At 44.1% G+C, this 22,018-nt stretch overlaps 1 protein-coding gene across 1 annotated transcript in view; it reads left to right on the forward strand.

Moving 5' to 3' along the window:
* Positions 1 to 22,018, forward strand: part of STK17A (serine/threonine kinase 17a) — a 37,526-nt gene that overhangs the window by 13,331 nt on the left and 2,177 nt on the right. Inside the window, exons 3-4 of the mRNA XM_030761473.2 lie at positions 8,744 to 8,888; positions 19,498 to 19,624. Coding sequence (XP_030617333.1) covers positions 8,744 to 8,888; positions 19,498 to 19,624 — 272 coding nt within the window. The remainder of the gene's footprint in view (positions 1 to 8,743; positions 8,889 to 19,497; positions 19,625 to 22,018) is intronic.

Here is a 22,018-nt window from a genome sequence, read left to right on the forward strand (position 1 = left end):
TTCTTACTCTCTTTAAACACTTGATATTATACCTTCTTCTCTTGAAATTATGTTCTTCCTTGGCTTTCATGGCCCTCTTTTATTTTTTAAATTGTAGAGCGTTTTCCCCTTCATCTACTATATAAATATAAGTGCTCCCCACAGCTCATTAGTGTTACTCTGGTCATACGTTTATATTCTGCACGCTTACCCTGGATGATAACAATCCATTTTTGTGGCTTCAGCTATTTTTTACATGCTGGTTATTGCTGGTTATTTCCAAATCTTTATCTCCAGCGTCAGACCTTTCCCTCAGCTCCAGCTGCTCTACTGCATATACCTGAATCCACCTGCACATCGTGACCAATGCACGATCACTATGTTTTCACCCCTGCATTGCTGCCCTTCTAATGCCCATGTTTCTTTGCTCCCCACTTCCAGTGGTATCCCTGTTTATTTCATCACTCAAGTAGAAACCTTGGGTCTATCCTTGATTGCTTTGTCTCATTTAATGCTCGTGTGTCATGAATTACCAAGTCTTCCACTTGAACCTCTCCCCTGCTGGTCCCTTTTTCATTGTGTTTCTCCTCTGTGTTGGGTCCTCTCTCTCGCATGGACTTTCACAGTAGCTGCTTAGCTGATCACTCTGGCTTCAACTCTAGGGCATCCCTCAGGCTCCTGTTGGATAGGTGACCTACACATAGATGTAGCAATATTATTCCCTTGCTTAGAAATCTTTGGTAGCTTCTGTTGCTTCCATGATCATGTTTCTAGAACTACAAAACAGTATGACTTGGCCAAAACTTTTTGTGTTCTACTTTTTGTTCGAAGAGGAAGTCTTAGAATTAGACTTTGGACATTGAGATATCAGAATTCTCGGCCATGTCAACAGATTGTTGTTATGGAAACAGGCAGGTTCATGATTACTGTATTACTCATTCCACCTGCCATGTGCTCTGGATACTAAGGTGCTGGTAATACGAAAGTGAAAATTGTATAACCCCTTTGTTCCAAGTGCTATAGTTTAGTGAAAGAGATAGAAATGATGGCAACAACCTTGGTGTTTTACTAGAATTCTTGTTAATTGCTGTGGGAACATAGATGAGGTGTTAATAGTCGTAGTTAAGAATTTACTATGTGCCAGGCACTGTGCTAGGTCTTCTCTGCCAGCTTTGTATACGTCATTTATATGCTTTATATACATTATTTGTGCATTTTAGTTTTAAATTTTCTCCAGCTTTACAAGATGTGATTGACATAGAACATGCTGTAAGTTTGAGGTCTGCAACGTCTTGGTACACTTACATCTTGCAAAATGATTACCCCCAGGGCATTAGCTAACACCTGCATCGCGTCACGTAATTACCAATTCTTTTTTGTGGTGAGAACATTTAAGATCTACTCTCTTAGCAACTTTAAAGTATATAACACAGTATTATTAACTGTAATAATCATAGTTACATTAGATCCCCAGAACTTACCTTATAACTAGAAGGTTATACTCTGACCAACAGCTCCTTTTTCCCCACCCCTAGTCCCTGGTAACCACATTCTAATCTCTATTTCCATTTGAGTTTGCCTTTTGTAGATTCCACCTATAAGTGATATCATACAGTATTTGTCCTTTTCTGTGTGACTTATTTCACTTAGCATGATGCCCTCAAGTCCTATCCACATTTTTGCAAATGGCAGGATGTCATTCTTTCTTGTGGCTGAACAGTATTACATTATACATTATATATATATATATATATATATATATATATATACACACCACATCTTATTTACCCATTCATGTTTTGACAGACACTCAGATTGTTTCCATATGTTAGCTATTGTGAAGAAGCCTGCAGTGAACATGGGAGTGTAGATATCTCTTCGAGACCCTGCTTTCATTTCTTTTGGATACATACCCAGAAGTGGAATTGCTGGATCATATGTTAGTTCTATTTTTAATTTTTTGAGGAACCTCCCTACTGTTTTCCAGAGTGGCTGCACCAATTTACATTCCCATCAACAGTGCACAAGGGTTCCCTTTCTTCCACATCCTTGCCAACACTTTCTGTCTCTTGCCTTTTTGATGATAGCCATCCTAACAGGTGTGAGGTGATGATAGCTCATTGTGGTTTTGATTTGCATTTCCCCAATGATTAGTGATGTTGAGGACCTTTTCATGTGTCTGTTGGCCATCTGTGTGTCTTCTTTGCGAACATGTCTATGTAGTTCCTCTGCCCATTTTTTTAATTGGAGTATTTGGTCTTTTGCTATTCAGTTGTATGAGTTCTTTATATACTTTGGATACTAACCCCTTATCAGATATATGATGTGCAAATATTTTCTCCCATTCCGTAGTTGCCTCCTTATTTTGTGATGATTTCCTCAGCTGTGCAGAAGCTTTTTAATTTGATGTAGTCCCAGTTGTTTATTTTTGCTTTTGTTATCAAATCCAAAAACTCATTGCCAGGACTGATGTCAAGGAACTTACCCCCTATGTTTTCTTCTAGGAGTTTTATGATTTCAGGTCTTACATTCAAGTCTTTGATCCATTTTGTGTTGACTTTCGTGTATGTGTAGGTAGGGGTCCAGTTTCCTTCATTTGCATGTGAATATCGAGTTTTCCAAATACCATTTATTGAAGAGACTGTTCTTCCCCCATTGTATACTCTTTATACTTCTCTTTATACTTTGTTATAAGTTAAATAATGATATATGCATGATTTTATTTCTGGGCTTTCTGTTCTGTTCCATTGATCTATATGTCTGTTTCTATGCCAATACCATACTGTTTTATACTATAGCTTTGTAATATATTTTGAAACTGGGCTGATGCCTCCAGATTTGTTCTTCCTCAAGATTGCTTTGGGTATTTGGGGTCTTTTGTGGTTCCATACAAATTTTAGGATTGTTTTTTCTCTGTGAAAAATGCCATTGGAATTTTGATAGGAATTGCATTGAATCTGTAGATCACTTTGGGTAGTATGGATATTTAATAATATTAATTCTTCCAGGCCATGAGCAGAATATCTTTCCATTTATTTGTGTCTTCTTCAGTTTTTTTCACCAGTGTCTTGGTTTTCCATGTATAGATATATCATTTCTTGGTTAAAAATAATCCTAAGAATTCTATTCTTTTTGATGTTATTGAAAATGGGATTGTTTTGTTAATTTCTCTTTCTGATAGTTCATTGTTAGTGTATAGAAGAAACACACTGATTTTGGTATACTGATTTTGTATCCTGCAACTGAAATTGTTTTTTGGGGGGTTTTTTGGGTTGTTTTTTTTTTTTTGCGGTACGCAGGCCTCTCACTGTTGTGGCCTCTTCCGTTGGGGAGCACAGGCTCCGGACGCACAGACTCAGCGGCCATGGCTCACGGGCCCAGCTGCTCCGCAGCATGTGGGATCTTCCCGGACCAGGGCACAAACCCGTGTCCCCTGCATCAGCAGGCGGACTCTCAACCACTGCGCCACCAGGGAAGCTCTGAAATTGTTTTATTTACAAATTTTAGAACAAGATTTTATATGTGAGAAAAAGAATTTCAGAATAATAATCAACCTAAGATCACACCACAAGTAGCAGAGCCAAGATTTAGCCCAGGAGTGTGTGATTCCAAAGCTTTTAGCCGTGCACTGTGCACCTTTACTCCACCAGAGAGGCTAGGGAGTGCTTCTGAAGGAGATATTCAGCGTTATGTACCAGCCATCATTGCCTTACTTGGGATTTTTCAGGTTGTTTGGACTGTGTCCCATGCTTTTCTGTCTGACTTCTGTTCTACCTCATCTCCTGCTAGTACTTCTCCAACCTCCCCCTGCATTCTAGGTACACTTTTTCTCTCTCTCAGTCCTTAAAGATATCATTGTATTCTCATCTGCCTTGCATTGTTTATGACAAGAAGTCTGTGTTGATTCTTGATACCCCTGTATGTGTGCCTTTTTAAAGATTTTTCTCTTTCACACTGGTTTTTAGCAACTTGAATATAAAGTGCCTTGATTTTCTTTGTTTATCCTGCTTGGGGTTTATTGAGCTACGTGGATCTTTTAGTTTTTATCAGATTTGGCGATTTTTCGGCAATTATTTAAAAAGATATTTTTCTGCCCCCACCTCTCTCTTCTCGTTTCCTCAGTACAGTGTGTTAAACTGGTTGATGCTGTCGCTCAGGTCCCTAGGGTCCTATTTATTCTCCGCCCCACACCCCCCGTACTTTAGATAGATGGCTTCCATTTCCGTCTTCAGATTTGCTGATTCTTCTATAGTGTCTGATCTGCTGTAAAGCCTGGCCAGTGAAATCTTCACTATAAATATTGTATTTTTCATTCTCTAGCAATTCCATGTGGTTCTTTTCATACCTTCCATCTCTCTCCTTGTTGTGTTCATACTTTACTTTAAATCCTTCAGTGTATTTATAATACCTGTTTTAAATTCCTTACCTGCCAATTCCATCATGTCTGGGTCTGTTTTTATTTTCCTGTTAGTTGTGAGTTGTAAGCGGTGGCATTTTCAGATGTCTAGTGTTTTTTGGAAGGATGCCATATATTTAGAATGGCACAGTGCTGGGTGGATTTTATGATCTTCCACTAAAAGAATGGTGATGTTTGTTTTGGCAGGCAGTTAAATTACTTGTGGATCAGACTTACTGGGCAGGTCTAGGGCTACTTTAGCCTTTAATAAGGCTAAAATATGGCATTCTGGGGGGTCTGCTGAATGCCCCAGGTGCTTGGCATGGTTTTTCTCCTCAAACTGGGTAAAATTCAGGTATCTTATTCTGTCTTTGGTGAATGCTAGGGCTTGTTCAGCTTATGATTTCCTGGTAGTTCTTTGCCTGACCTCAGTTTTTTCAGTGAATGTGCATGTAAGTACCTTGTCTAAGACTCTGCGATACAACTAAGCAGATGTCTGCAGGTCTCTCTCTGTGTAGAACCCTCGTCCCTGGTCCTCTGCCTGTACAAAGTCCAGCTGCCTTAGCCTTGTCAAACTCCCTTCCTACCTCCTCAATTTAGCAAGGCTGCTGTTCTGCTTGGGATCCTCCCCAGCCCTGTACCACGTGCCGTAAATTATCTCCAAGTAGAAAGAGCGTAGGGCTCAGCTTGCTTGTGCCTCCACCTCAGGGATAATGGTCCTAACGGCCTGTTGTTCTTATGTCTGAAAACAGTTGGTTCATATACTTGGCTCATTTTCTCGTTGTTTATGAGTAGATGGCAAGTTCCGTACCATTTGGGTGAAAGGGGAAGTAGCCGCTCATCCTTCTGTGAGTGTACCAGTTATTTGTCACACCAACAGGCCCTTATACATATGTCCACTCTGCCTGGGATGCACTCCTGCCATTCCATCTAGTGGATTCCTGTTCATTCCTGAAGGCTCAGAATAAGTGTCATCTTTCTAAGATTTTTTTTCTCTTTCCTTCCAATTAATTGCTCATTTGCTAAGTTATCAAATCACTTGATATATAACTTCACACTCGTGTATCTATGCATACATATTCCTAAAATTATCTTCCGTCTTTCTCTTCCCAACTAAAACTTATAATTTATCTTCCTTGGCCTAGCACATAGCACAGGGCCTCTGACATATTTGATTGATATTTGTTGAATTTGAATAGTGAGGGAGTAGAGATCCAAACTGGGCCTCTACATGGGATAGAAATGGAAATGTTGGTTTAGGTAGAAAAAGGAGTGTCTGGTGCCTAAGTTTGGAAGCTGTGATCCAGCTAAGGTGCAAGCAGCCACGGAAAGTCAGTTACACTTAGCTTCTAAACATCGTGTATATGGCTCTGAATAATGTTGACAAAGAGATACTTACAACTTTCTGAGGACCACTAACTAGAAAATTGAAATTCACTGTTCTTAATATTTTGTGTAAAAATCGTTTTGGTGGAAAATTTTTGGAAAAGCCCTTGAGTTAATTGTTTTGTAAAAGATATTTAGGTAAAAAGTTAAATGAATTCGTTTCTTTGTAATTTTAAAGTTGTGGAAAATAAGCACTGCTGGAGTAAAGTGTACTGTAATAAAGCTGTGGAAGTCTTGCTGTAGTGAAAGGGAGACATAGCAAAACTGTGCTGCTCGAGCACACACACAGAGGTGTGAAGCACCTTCCTTCCCACACAAACTTCTGTGTGAAGGAAGGTGCTTTGTGCGAAGTAGTTGTTAATATTCTTGTGTTTTCTGTTACCATACTTGACAGATGCTTTTAACATCTCAAGTTGTTCCTTAGTAAAATTTTACTTGGTTCCATTAGTTAATATGACAGTTAAATGGGTCAGGCTTAAATGTAAGTAGGATGAGATGATATGGTGGTCGTACGTTGTACCGAGAGGGTATGTTAAGTCTTACTGATCGCTCAAGGCTGGCTTTTACAGTTTTTTTTTTATTACAATAGCCTGCATTTGAAGTACATCCTTGAAAATCTTTAGAAGACTAGTTTTGCGCTTCACATTTTGTGCTTATGTGAACTGCTTACATTCTTGGGAAAACAGAGAGGAAAACCCTTTTGTTAAAGTGAGAATGGGTAAACAACATCATAGTGGAAAGGACTAATAATAAATTGTTCTTAAATTTTAGGTGAAGAAATCCTTGTATTTATGTAAATTGACCACTATTGAATTTTATTGTGGGTGGTAGTGTTGAGCTGAGAGGCCCAGAGGACAGTAAATTGAGAGACTGGCGAACTTCTGCAACCAAAATGCATTTGTCTGTCTCAGCTGAGGAAAACAGGCAGTTGTGCGTGTAGCCTTCATGTGCAGGGGACTCCGTGGACTGCACATCGCATCCTGGTGCATCTCTAGCTGCTGCGGCCGGGTGCACTCAGCTCGTGCTACCTGCCTGCCCAGCGTACAGCACTGCCGGGCTGTCACTAACTTACTGCCTGGTTCTGTTGTCAATGCTCACCCTTTCCTTCCTCATGAGTTACGCATCACTTCAGCTTTGCCGGAATGTGTGATGGCCATTTTACAGTTAATTACATAAAAATTGTTTTGATGCTTTCATGTATGCTTTTCTCATACTGTAATTAAAATATAATTGTCAGTTGTATAGGTTTAACCAGATGAAAATTTGAATCAGCCAGCGAGTTATTTTCTTTCACTCTCACCACCTACAGCTTTTCAGCTAAACTTAAATAGGTTCTTAGCTGACTTCGGTGAAAATTTTTGTTTCCTTTTATAGACAGAATTTGGAAAGTAAGATTGCCCTAACAAAAAAAAAGGAAGGAAAGAACTAAATTATCTTATGAAAAGGAAACGAATGAGTAGCTTTTGTTTGACAGTAGCATGGCTGTTCGGAGATGCGTATTTCACATTAATTTTTATAACAACTTCATGGAAGCAATCCAGTCTTTTTTTTTCTTTTAAAAAAACACATAAAGGAAAATTTGAGATAGGACATGAGCTGTCATTTATGGTAAGAACAAATTGTTAAAATATGGAATTTCTGCTGAAGGGAAAGAAAAATTGTAAATGATTTGTTTCTTTTATTGGCAAAATTATTCAGAGGAAAAAAAAAAACTGAGGTGCTTTGGCCAGAGGGTGGAAGAAAGTTTAAGTCCGTACCGCTCTTTTGGTGAGCCTAGGTCATATCTACTGAAATTTCAAAAGCACATTCCTTTCACACCAGCAGTTTCATCCCAGTATCTACGTTGAAGACTACTTACTGACACAGGCGCTGACAGGAACCTTCACACACCTTGGCATCACAGCATTGTTTATAATCATGAATAATTAGGGGGGAAAAAAAAAACCTAAATGTCCTTCAAAGGGGAATGGCTAAATAAACTATGGTTTTTCTATTCACAAGTTTGCAGGAATTAAAAATTCTGAGGTAGGACTTCTCTGGTGGCACAGTGGTTAAGAATCCACCTGCCAATGCAGGGGACATGGGTTGGATCCCTGGTCTGGGAAGATCCCACATGCCCCAGAGCAACTAAGCCCACTAGCCACAACTACTGAACCCATGCGCTGCAACTACTAAAGCCCGCGCCTTCTAGGGCCCCGCATGCCGCAACTACTGAGCCCACGTGCTGCAACTACTGAAGCCCATGCGCCTAGAGCCCGTGCTCCGTGACAAGAGAAGCCACCACAACGAAGAATAGCCCCTGCTCGCCTCAACTAGAGAAAGCCCGCCTGCAGCAATGAAGATCCAAGTCAGCCAAAAAATTTAAAAAATAAAAGATAAAAATTATGAGATAAGATATAACACCATCATGGAAAAGACTCTTAAGGCATGTTTAAGTAATTAAAAAAAGTAATAGAACAGTATCAGTTAGAATGTTGCCATTTATATGTCTTTAAAAATCCAGAAAACTAATATTTTTGTATGCATTTAAATATATTTTAAAAATCTGGAAGGTTGGAGTACACCTGAGTGATAACAGAGCTTATTTCTAAATGTAGCTCTGGACTGGGGGAAGGGTCTTCAGTGGAGGGCATTTGCTTTATTTGCATTTTTTACAAAAACAATATTTTTATGTATTCTGTAACTAAAAATTCTTGAGAATTTTTTTACTTGAAAGTGTGTTAATATATTTTACTACTGAGGTTTATTTCTTGAAGTTCTGAAGCTGATGTTTTTATTTAGCTTTGGAAATGCTTATCTGAGCTTAAATTTTTACTTAAAAATATTGGATTTCAGCATATAGATGGACGAAAGTTTACACACATTCACATTATAGTCTATGTAAATAAAGATACCTACTGTGTCTAAATATTAAGAACACAAAGGCTATTTTTAATGAGTCCTCTTCCTTTTTATTGAAAATGTGCTTCTCATCTTCTCTAGTGCTGCTGGGGGTGAAATCTTTGACCAGTGTGTTGCAGACAGAGAAGAAGCCTTTAAGGAAAAAGATGTTCAGAGACTCATGCGGCAGATTTTAGAAGGTGTTCGCTTTTTACACGCTCATGACGTAGTTCATCTTGATTTGAAGGTAAGAGCTGAATTACTTTACAGTTTTGAGGTTGCTGGAGAATGACACTCTAGATGCGAGATATCTCACAGTGGTTTCCTCCAATATTTGTCAGGTTTGTGTGTTTTATTGGGTAACAAGGATATAAGAATTGAGTCATAACTTGTATCCTCTAGCCAGTTTTATCAGGGAGAGAATGCACATGTGCATACATAGAAAGATAAATAATAATACATTGCCCCGGAAATGGAGCTTCGAGGGTATTGCTGTGGTAGGTGAAGGCTTCCTGGTGGAGACAGGGCTTGAGCTAGACATTTCCAAAAAGTTAGGATTTAGATAGGTAGAGAAGAATAGGAGAAAGTTAACTCAAAAGAGTTAGGAATACTTGTGATGTGTTTGGACAAAAATAAATGGAAAAGTTCCTCTGGAATTGAAAGATGACGTAGGAGATATTGAAAGTTGAGAAAAGGCCAGATTCCTGGGGTTCACATGTCACGGAGTGATAGGTGATTTTTGAGCAGAAATATTTGAAAAGCAGTGTTGTGGAAAATTAGGCAGGCAGCAATAAATAAAATAAATTAGGGAATGAAAGCAATCAGAGGCAGGTAGATTTTTAATTTGAAATTGTCAAAGAAGGAAGGGGAGGAAGGAGGAGAGAAAATACAAAGGGTGGTATCAGTCACCATCCTTTCAAGTGACGCGGACGCCAGCTGAAAGCAGGGTAATCGAAAGAGGAACCTTCATTGGCTAAAACGTCCAGGGTAATTCTGGCTGCAGTTACAGCACTATTCATTCATCCAGGTATTGCCAGCACTTGGTTTTTCTTCAGTTCTCAGCTCTACCTCCTCCAAATGGCAATAAAATGGTGGTGAGTTAGATGCAACCGTTTTTTACCCTCACAACTGCCCTGAGACTCAGCAGGAAAGAGCTGCTCTCAGGTCACTGGCTCATTCAGAAGTCCTGAGACCCACTCAAACCAGCTTAGATCAACCCAGAAAGAATTGGTGCACTGGTCCAGGGTGCAGGGCTTTGACGGCCAGGCCAGTGCCGTCGGTGTCATATGCACCCACCTAGAGGGGTCAAGCCCTGCTCCCAGCCCAGCGTTGATGTGGACTGAGAGTGGGGAAGGGATGGGTTCTCAGACCAGTTGCATTTCTCAAAGACTAGAGAATGGGCGCTCAGGGGACAAACAGTAAATGTCCACCGCAGGTATTCAGAGCATATTCCTTCAGGCAGCTGAGGAGAAAAGCGTCTAAGACCCCTGTTGGTTTTCCCATGGTTGCTTCCCTGTCAAGTCCAGGTGGGGCTTTGTGGAAGTGAGACAGTCCTCTAGCACAGAGCACACCCCAGGGACTCCGGCGTCTTATCAGCCTTGTCAGCCAGAGGGGACGGGGTGAGGAAGGAGGGTAACCTGACAGGGCCGAACCCCGGACCCAAAACCACTTTCCTCTCCTGAGCTTCTGTGGCCTCGTCTCACTCACCTGCCCATCCACCCTGACCCCTGCTGTCGTAAGCTTCCAGCAGAAAGGAGATGCTTTCGGCAGTCAGGGTCACCTGAGAGGCTTGTTAAAACAAATTGCTGGGCCCCAGCAAGTTTCACATTCAGGGCAGGGCCAGGTGATGCCAGTCCTGCGGATGCAGGTGCCACTCAGCTGCTGCTGGATGGCACACTCTGTGACACCTTATACACACCATACTGTACACGTACCGTACTGTACACGTACCGTGCTGTATACATACCGTGCTGTGTACATGGCAGTGTTTAATCCCTTTTGCACGAAGGAACGCTCTCAAGGAGGAGTGTGCAGTGTATATAACCAGGAAGTGACTCCATAAGTAAACTTGATCAAATTCCATTTGAAATTAGGTGGAAAGGTAATAGGTTATCCTTCAAATGCTAGTTTCCTACAGAAAAATACAGGGGAAAGGAAATTATATGGAAACCTTCTTGTTCTTTTCTGCAAGATGCCAATATTTCATTTTGTTAACAGTTCTTTTTTTCTCCGGGACACTGATTTCTTAGTGTAGTGTCTAAAGTGGGCGGTTACAGCACGGTGCCATTTTTTGAAGGCAGGTGTGGACATGTGTGCGCCCACGAGTAGTCCCAGGAGGCTGATGCTGCAGTGGCCTTAGGGATCACCTAGGTGAAACCCTCAGAGCATGCGCAAGGGAGCTGGGGCTTTGTTTTGTCCCTTTAGCGCATCGTATGCATTAGAAATTCAAAGATCCTGGGTGCGGGACACAGCCACCGTGCTTCGCTCAGGAACACTTGCCAGGAAGAGATGGTCTCTGCAGTCCAGACTTCAGTGGACTCAGACTTTAAGAAGCCTCAGTTAGGGCTTCCCTGGTGGCGCAGTGGTTGAGAGCCCACCTGCCGATGCAGGGGACACGGGTTTGTGCCCCGGTCCGGGAAGATTCCACATGCTGCGGAGCGGCTGGGCCCGTGAGCCATGGCCGCTGAGCCTGCGCGTCCGGAGCCTGTGCTCTGCAACAGGAGAGGCCACGGCAGTGAGAGGCCCGCGTACAGCAAAAAAAAAAAAAAAAAAAAAAAAAAGAAGCCTCAGTACCAGCCGTGAGGAAAATGTCCCCAAAGTAATATCTGTGCTAAGCCTTCTCTCATGTTTGGTTTTACACACTTAACTTTGTAAAATCATACATTTATTTCTATGACGTTTTGCTAGTTTTATGATGTAAAAACGACCTCCAGGAACAGAACACCAATTTAAATAATATTGCATCTATAGGAAATGAGCTTTCAATTTATGACAGCTCCACCTACGACATTATTCAGAAAAGGAGCTAATTAGGTAGCGAGTCAGACGGGTTGCCAACACCGAGTGTCATGCATCTTTGATGTTACTTGAAAGCAGTCAAGAGTGAATATTAAGTTCTTGAATACCAGGTTCGACTGTGTATTTACACAGTGAAATTATATCCCTGTCTCCCTAATACACTCAGCATAAATCGTATCCTTTCTCCCCAGGGCACTCGGTGTAGAATTCTTTCCAGCTTTAACAGGGGCTTTGATGATGGGCCTTTGATGTTGGAAACAGGACTTTCCATGTTTCCTAGACCCAGAAGAGCTAGAGGACAAGGTGGCCTGGAAGGTTCTCAGCCTGTCTTCTGCCCTCACGCTCTGCACACGTGCAGTCAGACTTGTTTCTCAGTGAACTCTGGAGGGGAAAGGTTGGAGATGGGGTTGGAAGGGCAGCAGTGCAGACGGGAATGATTTCTATCAAAAGGTCACTTCCAGGTTGACTTCCATGTCCCCCGTGAGTCTGGACAAAGAGAGTCTACTGTCCTGCATCTTTTAACAGCCGTCTGCCCAGTGACGATTTGTTTATAATGCTGACTCTCAGTCTCTATCAGAGCTTGAACGACGAAGCTATAGAGCTAAATGTGTTTTCTTACGCTTTAGTTCTGTGAAAAGTGATAACCCCGGCATATATGGGAGCTTTGAGCCAGTAGACCATTTATTCCCCCTTATGGTGAAAATGGGCAATTCTCATCGCAGAGACAGAAGTTAGTTAGAATAACTATTATAGTTGCCTCTTTGAAAAGTGGCAATTGACAGAACGGGATATACACTGCTCACTCCGGTCAGACCCCGAACGGTCAGTTTGCCAAAAGACTGATTCGCTGAAGACTCTCAGCCAGATGCAGGCAGGCCTCGGAGATGTGGCAGGTTTGCTTCCAGACACCACAGTAGAGTGAATATCGCAATACAGCGAGTCACACCATCTTTCCCAGTGCCAAGGTCACTGATCACAGGTCAGCACAACAAATATAACGAAAAAGCCTGAAATACTGTGAGGATTACCAAAATGTGACACAGAGACACAAAGTGAGCAAATCCTGTTTGAAAAACAGCGCCAAGGCTTGCCCGACACAGGGTTGCCTCAGACCTTCAAGTGGTAAAAAACGAAATAGCTGCGAAATGCAGTAAAACAAAGTGCAGTAAAACGAGGCAGGCCTGTATCTTCAGCTGAACATGGGAAGTTCTTTGAGGAGTGGCAGGTGCAGATGTTGGGGTGTTCATGCATCTACGAAAACTGAAGACCCTGAAGTGTGTGTGATTAAGGGAGAGCCCATTCCTTTGCACATAAATCATGGCAGGACTGACAAGTCTCAGTAACAGCAACTCTGCCAGAGTCAGGACAAGCTTAAGGCTCAAAACCATCTCGGTAATTTGCTGAGCTAGTCACGGGCGTAATGGCCTGCTTTTACATCAGTCAAGGGGAAGACTGACCAAAAGGGGCACAAAAAAATCCAAGGCTGTTTGTGTTCAGATGGTCTTGTACTGGTCAGATCTTCCAGCAGTTCTGTACTAGGTATTCAGTCATTAAACCCGTCCACCCTGTGATATGTATAATGGGAAGTAGAGGAGCAGACTAGGAATTAGAAGCTGGAACTTTCCCATCTGAGATTAAGTTGATCACTGATAGTTTAAGCATCAATGTTTTACTTGAAAGAGGGGTAACATGTAACATTTCTAAACAGTTTCCCAAATTTATTTAGACAGGATTATTAACCTATTTCTATACTCTGACCTGGGTTTTAGTGCATAAAAAGTCAATTTACTTGAACTTTCGTGGGCTGATAAAATGTTCCTTAAAATGCTGTCCATGGTACCTTAAGCCTTATTGAACAGATTAGCCTCAAGTCTACAATGATCTCATCCAGTGGTGATTGCTCAGTAAATGGTAGATTATGTAGAGAAGTGAAGCTACCCAGATAAATAAAAGGATTCCCCCAGGAAGCTGAGAAATAAGATTTTAGGAGCACTCCTCTACTCCCAGTTGTCTGTTTGGGAACAGTTTGTATGTTTCCCATTTATTCCACTCTCATTACCTCTCTGTGGACCTTGTATGTTTCTCTTTTTACCACTTGGGATGCATGCATCTTAAATGGAATTAAGTACTGTGAGCCGCAGCCTCTGTCATGAACTGGATTCCACAGAGAGGAGGTCTAACTAAGCTGTAAATGTAAAGGTACTTATCTTTGTTTTTAGCACATGTTTTCAGAAACTGATGGATATCTTCAGAAATGACGGAGATTATAGTCTTATATTTTATTTAGAGGAGTAAGGTCTACTTTAAAAACGTACCTGTAGTCAAACCAGGGCACAGTTGGACGAGAGGACATAATAAACGTTAACTGTGAAGTTCCGAAAGCTGTGATTTTATGAGACGTGTGTTTTTTCTAGCAATCTCTCTTTCAAGGGTTTAACGTCTCTCACTTCGGCAGATTATGGATGCTGCGACTAAGCCTTGATTTCAAATACTAAGGTAACATTTTAATAATTTGGTCACACTGCTACAGAATTTACTACATTACCACCAAACCAACTAGCTTTTGCGTAATAACTAAAGAAAGCATTTCCCATGGAATGTAAAGAGTAAACAGAATGTAAGGGAAAGATGTTTAATCTACTTTAAGGGAACAAATGCTATTTAAAAACATTCCCAGAATGAGCACGTCTTGTTAATCACAAATGAACCTTAAAAAGAGCTGGTAATTAGCAGTATTTCTCTTGGCGTTTTTGATGTACTGGGAAGGGCAAAACACGTGCAGTGATGAATGTCTATTCAGAGCCAGACTCCTCTCATCTAATTTGCCTGAATAATGATGTTTGATTGTACTGTAGTATATCATTCATGTAATACAACTAAAATTGCCTTGAGAAGTCTGGGGCCTCACGATCATGATGTTACATAGGATTTTTTCCTGAAGAAATAGCTAGAAGCTAAGTAAAAAAGAGAATGTTGGCTTTATAAGGAAGTTTATGTTACCAGAACCTCTACAGTTAGTTTGTCATTGAAAAGAGACATTGATTCTAACACTGATCAGTTGAGCTTCTCAGTCTTGGGTGGGGGGCGCTTTATCTGGTTTGGGTATTTATAACCATTGAGCACGCATCTGCAGTGGAAACTTCTACAGTGACAGCAACTTGTTGTTTTGGTTTTTCATTCAGTTTTAAGTTTTTACTGTAGCCAGAACTGTCTGTGATTTACAAGAAAAAGACAAAACAGGTTTTTATACAAAATGAGAGATGATACTGAGCCACAGTGTGGTTGTTTCACTATAGGCAGAAAAGTCTTAGTTATTTTGATGAATTTGTTTTCAGAACAAACTATCATTCCATAATTGCATAGTGGTAGTAAATTAGGACAGTGGGTAAGAGACACTAAGAATTCCCTGACCGTTTCTTGGGGTGTCATTGCACCTTTTTTTTCTCTTAAGGAGTTTAACGCTGCACCATCAACCCAGTGCCACTGGCCACGTGGTGCTTTAGAGCACTTGGAACGTGGCTCGTCTGAACTAGGTTGTGCTCAGAGTGTGAAATCCACACCAGAGCTCCAAAGACTTAGTATGAAAAAAAGTAAACTATCTCAATAATTTTCCCTATTAATTACATGTTGAAGGTATAACCTTTTAGATATACTGAGTTAAATAAATACATTTAATTTCACCTGTTCCATTTTACTTTTTGTAATATGGCTACTAGGAAATTTTAAATTACCTTTCCATAGGCCAGCACTGGCTTCAAGGGTATCAGAAGATATTTAAGTCAAAACCACCGGTACTAGATCTCTTAGCCTTTCCATTTGTTTTTCAGCCTATTGTAAGCTAGCTTTTTCTCGCACCATTTTACTAAAAGTTCCTTTCTTTGAGTTCGCTCATGGTCATCGTTCTTCCCTTTGTCCCATCTGATGGCGCTCTTCTCCCGGTTTCCTGCTCTAGTGTTACACCTGGGTTCTCGCTCGCAGACCAGTGTCTCTCCTCTTTCCTGACTCCTGGTGTTTACCCCGAAACGTAGTTATCAGCCATCCTTCCTCTCGGCCCACTTCTCTTCTTGCTGTACACTCTCCCTCTCGTTTGCTTCCATGCTCTTAGCCTTTCCTGTGTGCCGCAGGCCCCCAAAGCCGTGTCCTCGGCCTTGCTGTCTCTCCAGGCTGAATTTCCAGCTGTCCTGGCTGGTCCCGGGAAAGCTGAAGCGATGGTCCTCTCTGCGGACCCCGTGTGTCAGTCAGCGAACGACACCGTGCCCTCTTCCTGCCCCTACACGGCATCAGTCATGACGGCCTGTGGATTTTGCCTCTGTTACGTGTAAAATTTCTTTCCTTTCATTCCATGCTTCATCATATCTTCCTCACTCTGTCTCTCTCCCCCTAGAGACTTTTAAAAACAGGCTAAAGGCACGTTTTTCAGAAGGCTGTTTCCAGCTGCGTGGTTGTATTTGACAGTCCCTTGCACATCGTGCTGTGTGCTGGCTCCCCTGTGTACTTTGGCCTGCGGTCTTGCCTTTCCCTGGAATGTCCTCTGTCCCTCCCCTTGCTCTGCCTTCTGCCAGGCACTCCTGAATGGCCCACAAAGCCCTGCGAGTCCTGTCCCCCAACCCCATTTCCTTCCAGCCTCACACCTGTCCCTCACCTCTGTGCGCGTCTTCAGCTCGCAGTTCTTCCCTCTGCCACCCCCAACCCCGATAGGCTCCGCCATGACTGGCTCCTTCCTAACATTGGTCTGCCCTCAAGTACGCCGCCTCCGGGAAGCCTTCCCTGACTGCCCTGGAAATAGCATCCGCACACATACATACCCGATGGGCACTCTCTCGCTCCTTCCCCCACTCTGAGTTCTCTGCAGAGCTTAAAACAACCTGAGGTTGTATTATTTATTTGTACTTATTTGACCCTATTGGAATATAAGTCTCCAAAGGAACGGAGGACTTGTTTTCTGCCATTTCCTCAGGTCACAGCTCACTAGGCAGTCAGTAAAACTTTGCGGAATAAGTGGTGAAATCCTTTTTCCCTGTCAGGGCTGCTGCCCTACCTCCTCAGGAACCCTCCAAGGCAGAATCATTCCGTCTTATTCATTTCTTGCCTGAGTGCTTTGTCAACTGCAGCTCCTGAGCTAGTTGAGCCCGACAGGCCCATCTGTCTTCTGAGTATGAACTCAGGACAGTAGGGGCTTGGCATTACTCATAGTTATGGTACCACCTGTCCTGACACAAAATAGAGACCCTTTAAGGGTTTCTTTGTAGTTAGTCACCTTTCCTCTTTTCACTTACTGGGCGAGTAGCAGTGCGGGCCTGCCGGGTGCTGGGCCCTGAGCCCCGTGACGTCACCATGGCCAGGACTGTGGCTCCTGTTCCCACTGAGCTGTATGTAGCCTCTTCCCCTCTGTTTCTGAATCCAGACTGAGATAAACCTACAAGCATCTTCATAATAGAAAAGAGTAGGCCGGATGGCTGGCTCGACAGTAAGACCCGTTTCAAAGAGAGGGCCCCCCTGTACCTCAGCATCCTCTGTCATAGGGCAGCCCTTCACGTTGCTGCTTCCCTGCCGTGTTAGGTCTTCTCGCCAAGTTGACAGTAGGCAGAGCAGAACAGAGAAGAGCGTCCCAGGTGGCGGGGGTACGATGACAGGCATCAAAGGGGAGAGGTTAGGTGAAGAGTTGGTTGAAGGGACCTGAGCCAGAGAGAGAGGCTGTGAGTCCAGAGGGGCAGGTGGTCGTCGGCCTTGGGTGCAGGTGGAGGTGCGGGGTAGGAGTGGGGCAAGGAGAGGGGGAGCCTCCAGATCAGGCTCTGGGGGCCCAGCAGTTAGCGGGCGGGTCGCAGGAGACGGGCCAACAGCAGCAGCCGGGGAGTTAGCAGGAGAACCAGGACGGTGTTCTGTTCTGGAAGCCGAGAGAAAAGGAGCTGGTGAACAGGGAGGGAGCAGCAATGTGAAGCGCCACTGAGACGGCGCAGGTGCTCAGAGGAGAGCCCTGAGGGTGCCGCACCTTGGCTTGGACCGACCTGGGCGGCGACGAGAAGACGGAAGCCGGAAGCCGGATGGAGCGGTTGCGTGGTAGTGGCAGGAGAGGACCGTGAACATCACTGCCACCCTCTAGAGAACCGCGCGGCGGAGGAGACCGAAACGCCTGTTAACAGAACAACGTGCCTTGTACGAGACGCCGGGGAGGCGAGAGGGGCCGGGGGAGGGGAGGGCAGAGAGGGCTTCGCAGAGGAGACGCCACCCTGTGCTGGAGGGAGCCGTGAGGATAAATTTGCCAGGCCACCGGGGAGGGGCCTTCCCGTGCAGAGGCCTGAGGTGTGGGCCGTGGGTCTTGTTGAGGGACTACAGCCCGAGTGATTTGGAGCGCAGACTCCCCGCAGAATGGTGACAGGAGAGTCATCTAGAAAGGGAGGGAGGGGCCGGAGCACGGAACATTCTGGACGCTCTAGTGAAGTACTTACACTTTATTGGTGCCAGCGTCCTCAGTTCACCTTTGGAAGCACTCTTAACGGCCAAAGACAGTAAGCGCCGACCCATTCTGAAGCGCGCATAAGCCTCTTTCAAATCTCATATTTTATTTTAAAAATTGGGATGAATTTTACATTCTAGTCCGTAATGTATCAGCTTGACTTTTTATGCAAAGATGTCCTAGTTATTTTCAGCTGAGCAAAAATGACTCCAGGAGTGCGAAGCTCATTGGTCCTCTGGGTGGCGCTTACCACCGCCGTGTACATCCAACCCGCCCCGTCCCCACTGGAGTGTGTCTCTTGGCGAAGAACAGCCAGACGACCACAGGGAGAGTATCACGATCAGACTTACGATATGGGAAGGTTGTCGTACGTGGAGGATGGGTTGAAGGTGGGGAAACTACAGACGGGGGGGTAATGAAATCCCAGATTTCATGCAGTGGGAATACTGAGATTTAGGAAATAGAATTCGCATGACTGGTGGCTTCACTAGATGTGAAAGTGGTGGAAAATGAAGGGGACAGAGAACTTTAGGACGATTCCCCAGTGTCTGACTTGAGCACTGAGGCTGGGAATACAGAAGAGAGCAGTGGGTTTGGTGCCCGAGGTGTGTATTGCATTGAAGGCCTTGCCAGGCGAAAGGAACCGATTTTAATTGGCGCTGTGGGTCCGGAGAGGGCTTAGGGTAGAAGTGATCAGCATGGAAGTGGTGGCTAAAGCTTTGATAGTAGATGAAATTGCTGAGAAATAGAACGCAGAGTGTCAGGAGAAGAGGGCCAGCCAGCAAGAGATCTTGGGCAACACCACTGTTTAAAAGCAGAGCAAAGAAAACAGTCGTGAGAAAAATGGAGAGGGAGGAATAGATCCAAGAGGGTATATAAGGACGACCAGTAGTTCCAAATCGTCCCTCCGTCAGTGCCTGCAGGAGCCCCACTGGACTTGGTGGGCCTTCGATTATTAAAGACATGGTGACCTTAGTGAGAGCAGGTCGGGTACAGGGGGCAAATCCCGATGCAGCTGGATTGAGATGACCTCGCTTTCAAGAAGTTGAGCTTTGAGGGAGTGAGTGTGTTGGCTAGAAAGAGATGCAGGGTCATGGGGGGAGGATTTTTTTTTTAAGTGGTTTGGTTTGGTTTTTAAGATGGGAATAGATGCAGTTACATGCTGACGAAGAGCCGGTATAAGGGAAGAGATGCTACGAGGCCTGCTGCCTTACACACAGGAAGTACGCTGTAAAAACAGCTGTCTGACGAATGACTGTCTACTGTTAAATTTCTCGCTCTCAGTTCCACAGGTGAAATTTGTATGTTTTATGGGCTACCCGCTCTTTATGATGCTCTTCATACGCAATCGCGGTTTATTAATTTGGGGGGTGTCATTTTGTAGCCCCAGAATATTCTGCTGACAAGTGACTCTCCACTGGGTGACATTAAGATCGTTGATTTTGGTCTTTCACGAGTACTGAAGAACGGCGAAGAGCTCCGGGAGATTATGGGCACTCCCGAGTACGTGGGTGAGTATTCCCGAGAGTTGCGTGTTTTGTGTTTGGGGTCAGGCATCACCCTCACTGGGGAACCCACATGTGGCGTGATGAGTGGTGGGGCCTGCCGTCCAGTGTGGTGAAATTCTACCATCAGAGATCCCTTCCTTTGTATTAAGTTAAAAAATGGAAAACTTTAAAGAGTAAGGTACCAAATTGGCGGTCCCTTTCCTGGAGGGCTAAGAGAAGCCGAAGGGATTTGCTTCTACAAGGAACAGGAGAGGATGTCAGGTTATCTGAGGGTGGAAGGATATTTAACAAGCAAGGCGCTTTCAAGAATTGCAAGTTGGTAGAATAAACAGTGTGAGTCATTGCAAGCCCTGTGATTGCATAGATGTGGGAAACAGAGGGCATTCTGCTGGGTTGATGCAGGGCTGACAGCTTCTGGCAGAAAGAAAAAGAGAGCAGCCGAAGTGATGAACCATGGCTTCTCGGTTTGGTAGAAAAAGTGGTAAACTATGACTTTTTGGATAGACTGGAAGGAAAATGGAGCATAAAAGAATTAGTGGTTGGATGAGGTTAAAGAAAAAGAGAGATTTCTGTAGAAGAGCAAAGCAGTAAAATAATTTAAAGGTGTGACCGGGGATTACAGTTTTATCATTTAAAATGTCCGAGTAGAAAGGGCTCTTTGTGATTACAAGGCCTTGGATGTAGCTCTGCAAGGTCAGCTTCGCTTCTTTAGACCAGGAGGTCGAGAAGCGCGGGTGCCGGGCCGGTAGGGTCCTGCACATCAGTGTGGAAGCTGCCCAGGGTGATGGCAGCCCGGGGAGGAGGATGGCTTTTGTGTCCGTGGGTGAGAGCATCATTGTGACCAGGAGTAGAGAAGGCTGTGGCCCGGGCCTGGGGGGAAGAAGGAGATCTGCCTGAGGGCAGAGGTGTGAAGTGGGCGGACAGGGCGTCTCCTTCTGGAAGGCCTGGGGGCGTGGCAAGAAGGTGGTGAAAGGAGAAGAGTAGTCCTTGAAGGAGCCCAGGATGGTGGGAATTTATGTAGGAAGGAAAAAAGGATTCCAGGGGGACACAGAAAGTCCCGGGGGACAGGTCGGGTTGAGGAAAACAAAGCTGTAGGGGAATGACAGTACAAAAAATACTTTGAAGTTTTAAAATACTTTCTAAAGTCCTGCAGTTTGAAACAGCAGAGCCTTTATTAATTAGGTAATAAAAGACATCGCAGGCAGAAAAACACCCTTCAAATAGTGTGTGTCTTTTGTGGACTAGAACACAATTTCCAGTACGCCAACTGGTACGTCTCACGACCGCGGAGTTAGTGTTATTAGGAATGTGGGGTTAACATGCTGCTGCTTCAGGGGAAGCGCCCATGAAGAACGGGAGGCCTTGTAAACTGGAAGAAGTACGGGAGGCTGCGGGGCGGAAGGGCTGTGCGCCGAGATGCCGATAGGAATTACTGCCCTGAATGAGTTTCTGGGGGGTGGTTTGGTTTGTTTTGTTTCCCTCCGATGCTTTCTGCTCTTTGGTAAATTCTAAATTTTCTACCAAGAGCTTTTTTCCCTCCAAAAAACAAAGCTGTATTCTTTATGGTAAAAGCAGTACAAGCCAAAACTACACATAACTCAGAAGGATATAATACAGAAAAACAGGCGGCGCTCCTCTCTCTTCGCCTGGCCTGCCTTTTAAAGGGTGCCCCCGTGCCCCCCAGTCCCGCCCCAGCCTTTCATACGCAGAAAGGGCTGCCTGGGTGTGTGCCCCTCCGCACTGGCCAGCTGCGGGACCTCGGTCCCCAGATCTCTCTATACCTCACGGTCCTCTGTCCACGAAACGAGGCTGTGGAAGTCCTGCCTCACTGGATCTGCTCTGTCACACTCTCACGTCAGCGCTCAGCACGTAATAAACACTCAGAAAAGGAAGCTAATGTTATTTCCTTCCCCACTCCTCCCACCATCTACTGCTCTCTCGGCTCTGTTGTACTTTTTCCCCACCAGTAATTTGGATACTCTGCATTTGATTTTAAGTTTCCTGGTAGTGTCTTTTAAAACTTTTTTTCTGTTTTCTTTTTTTGGCCATGCCGCATCACTTGTGGGATCTTAGATCCCCGACCAGGGATGGAACCCCTGCCCCCTGCGGTGCAAGCCTGGAGTCCTAACCACTGGACCGCCGGGGCACTCCCTCTTTTATAACTTTTAAATAACAGTCGTAGCCTCTGCTTCTCAGCTCGACAGCTTCAGATAGAAGTGGGGAAACCAGTATCCCCTACACCTCCCGCTCTCCTGTTCTGGGGCAGGCTTATCTCCCACTCCTAATGCATGTGCAACTTTCAGTGTTTTGGTTTTCCCTAGAACATTTTCATTCCCTTTTTTATTGTAATTACCCCCGTTTTTTTTAGGCTTTGATCTATTTTTAAATGGTTTCAGT

The sequence above is a fragment of the Delphinapterus leucas genome, chromosome 9 (genome assembly GCF_059928025.1).
Source record: "Delphinapterus leucas isolate spDelLeu-1000000601 "Yukka" chromosome 9, BTC_Dleu_Yukka2, whole genome shotgun sequence".
NCBI classification, from domain to species: Eukaryota; Metazoa; Chordata; class Mammalia; order Artiodactyla; family Monodontidae; genus Delphinapterus; species Delphinapterus leucas.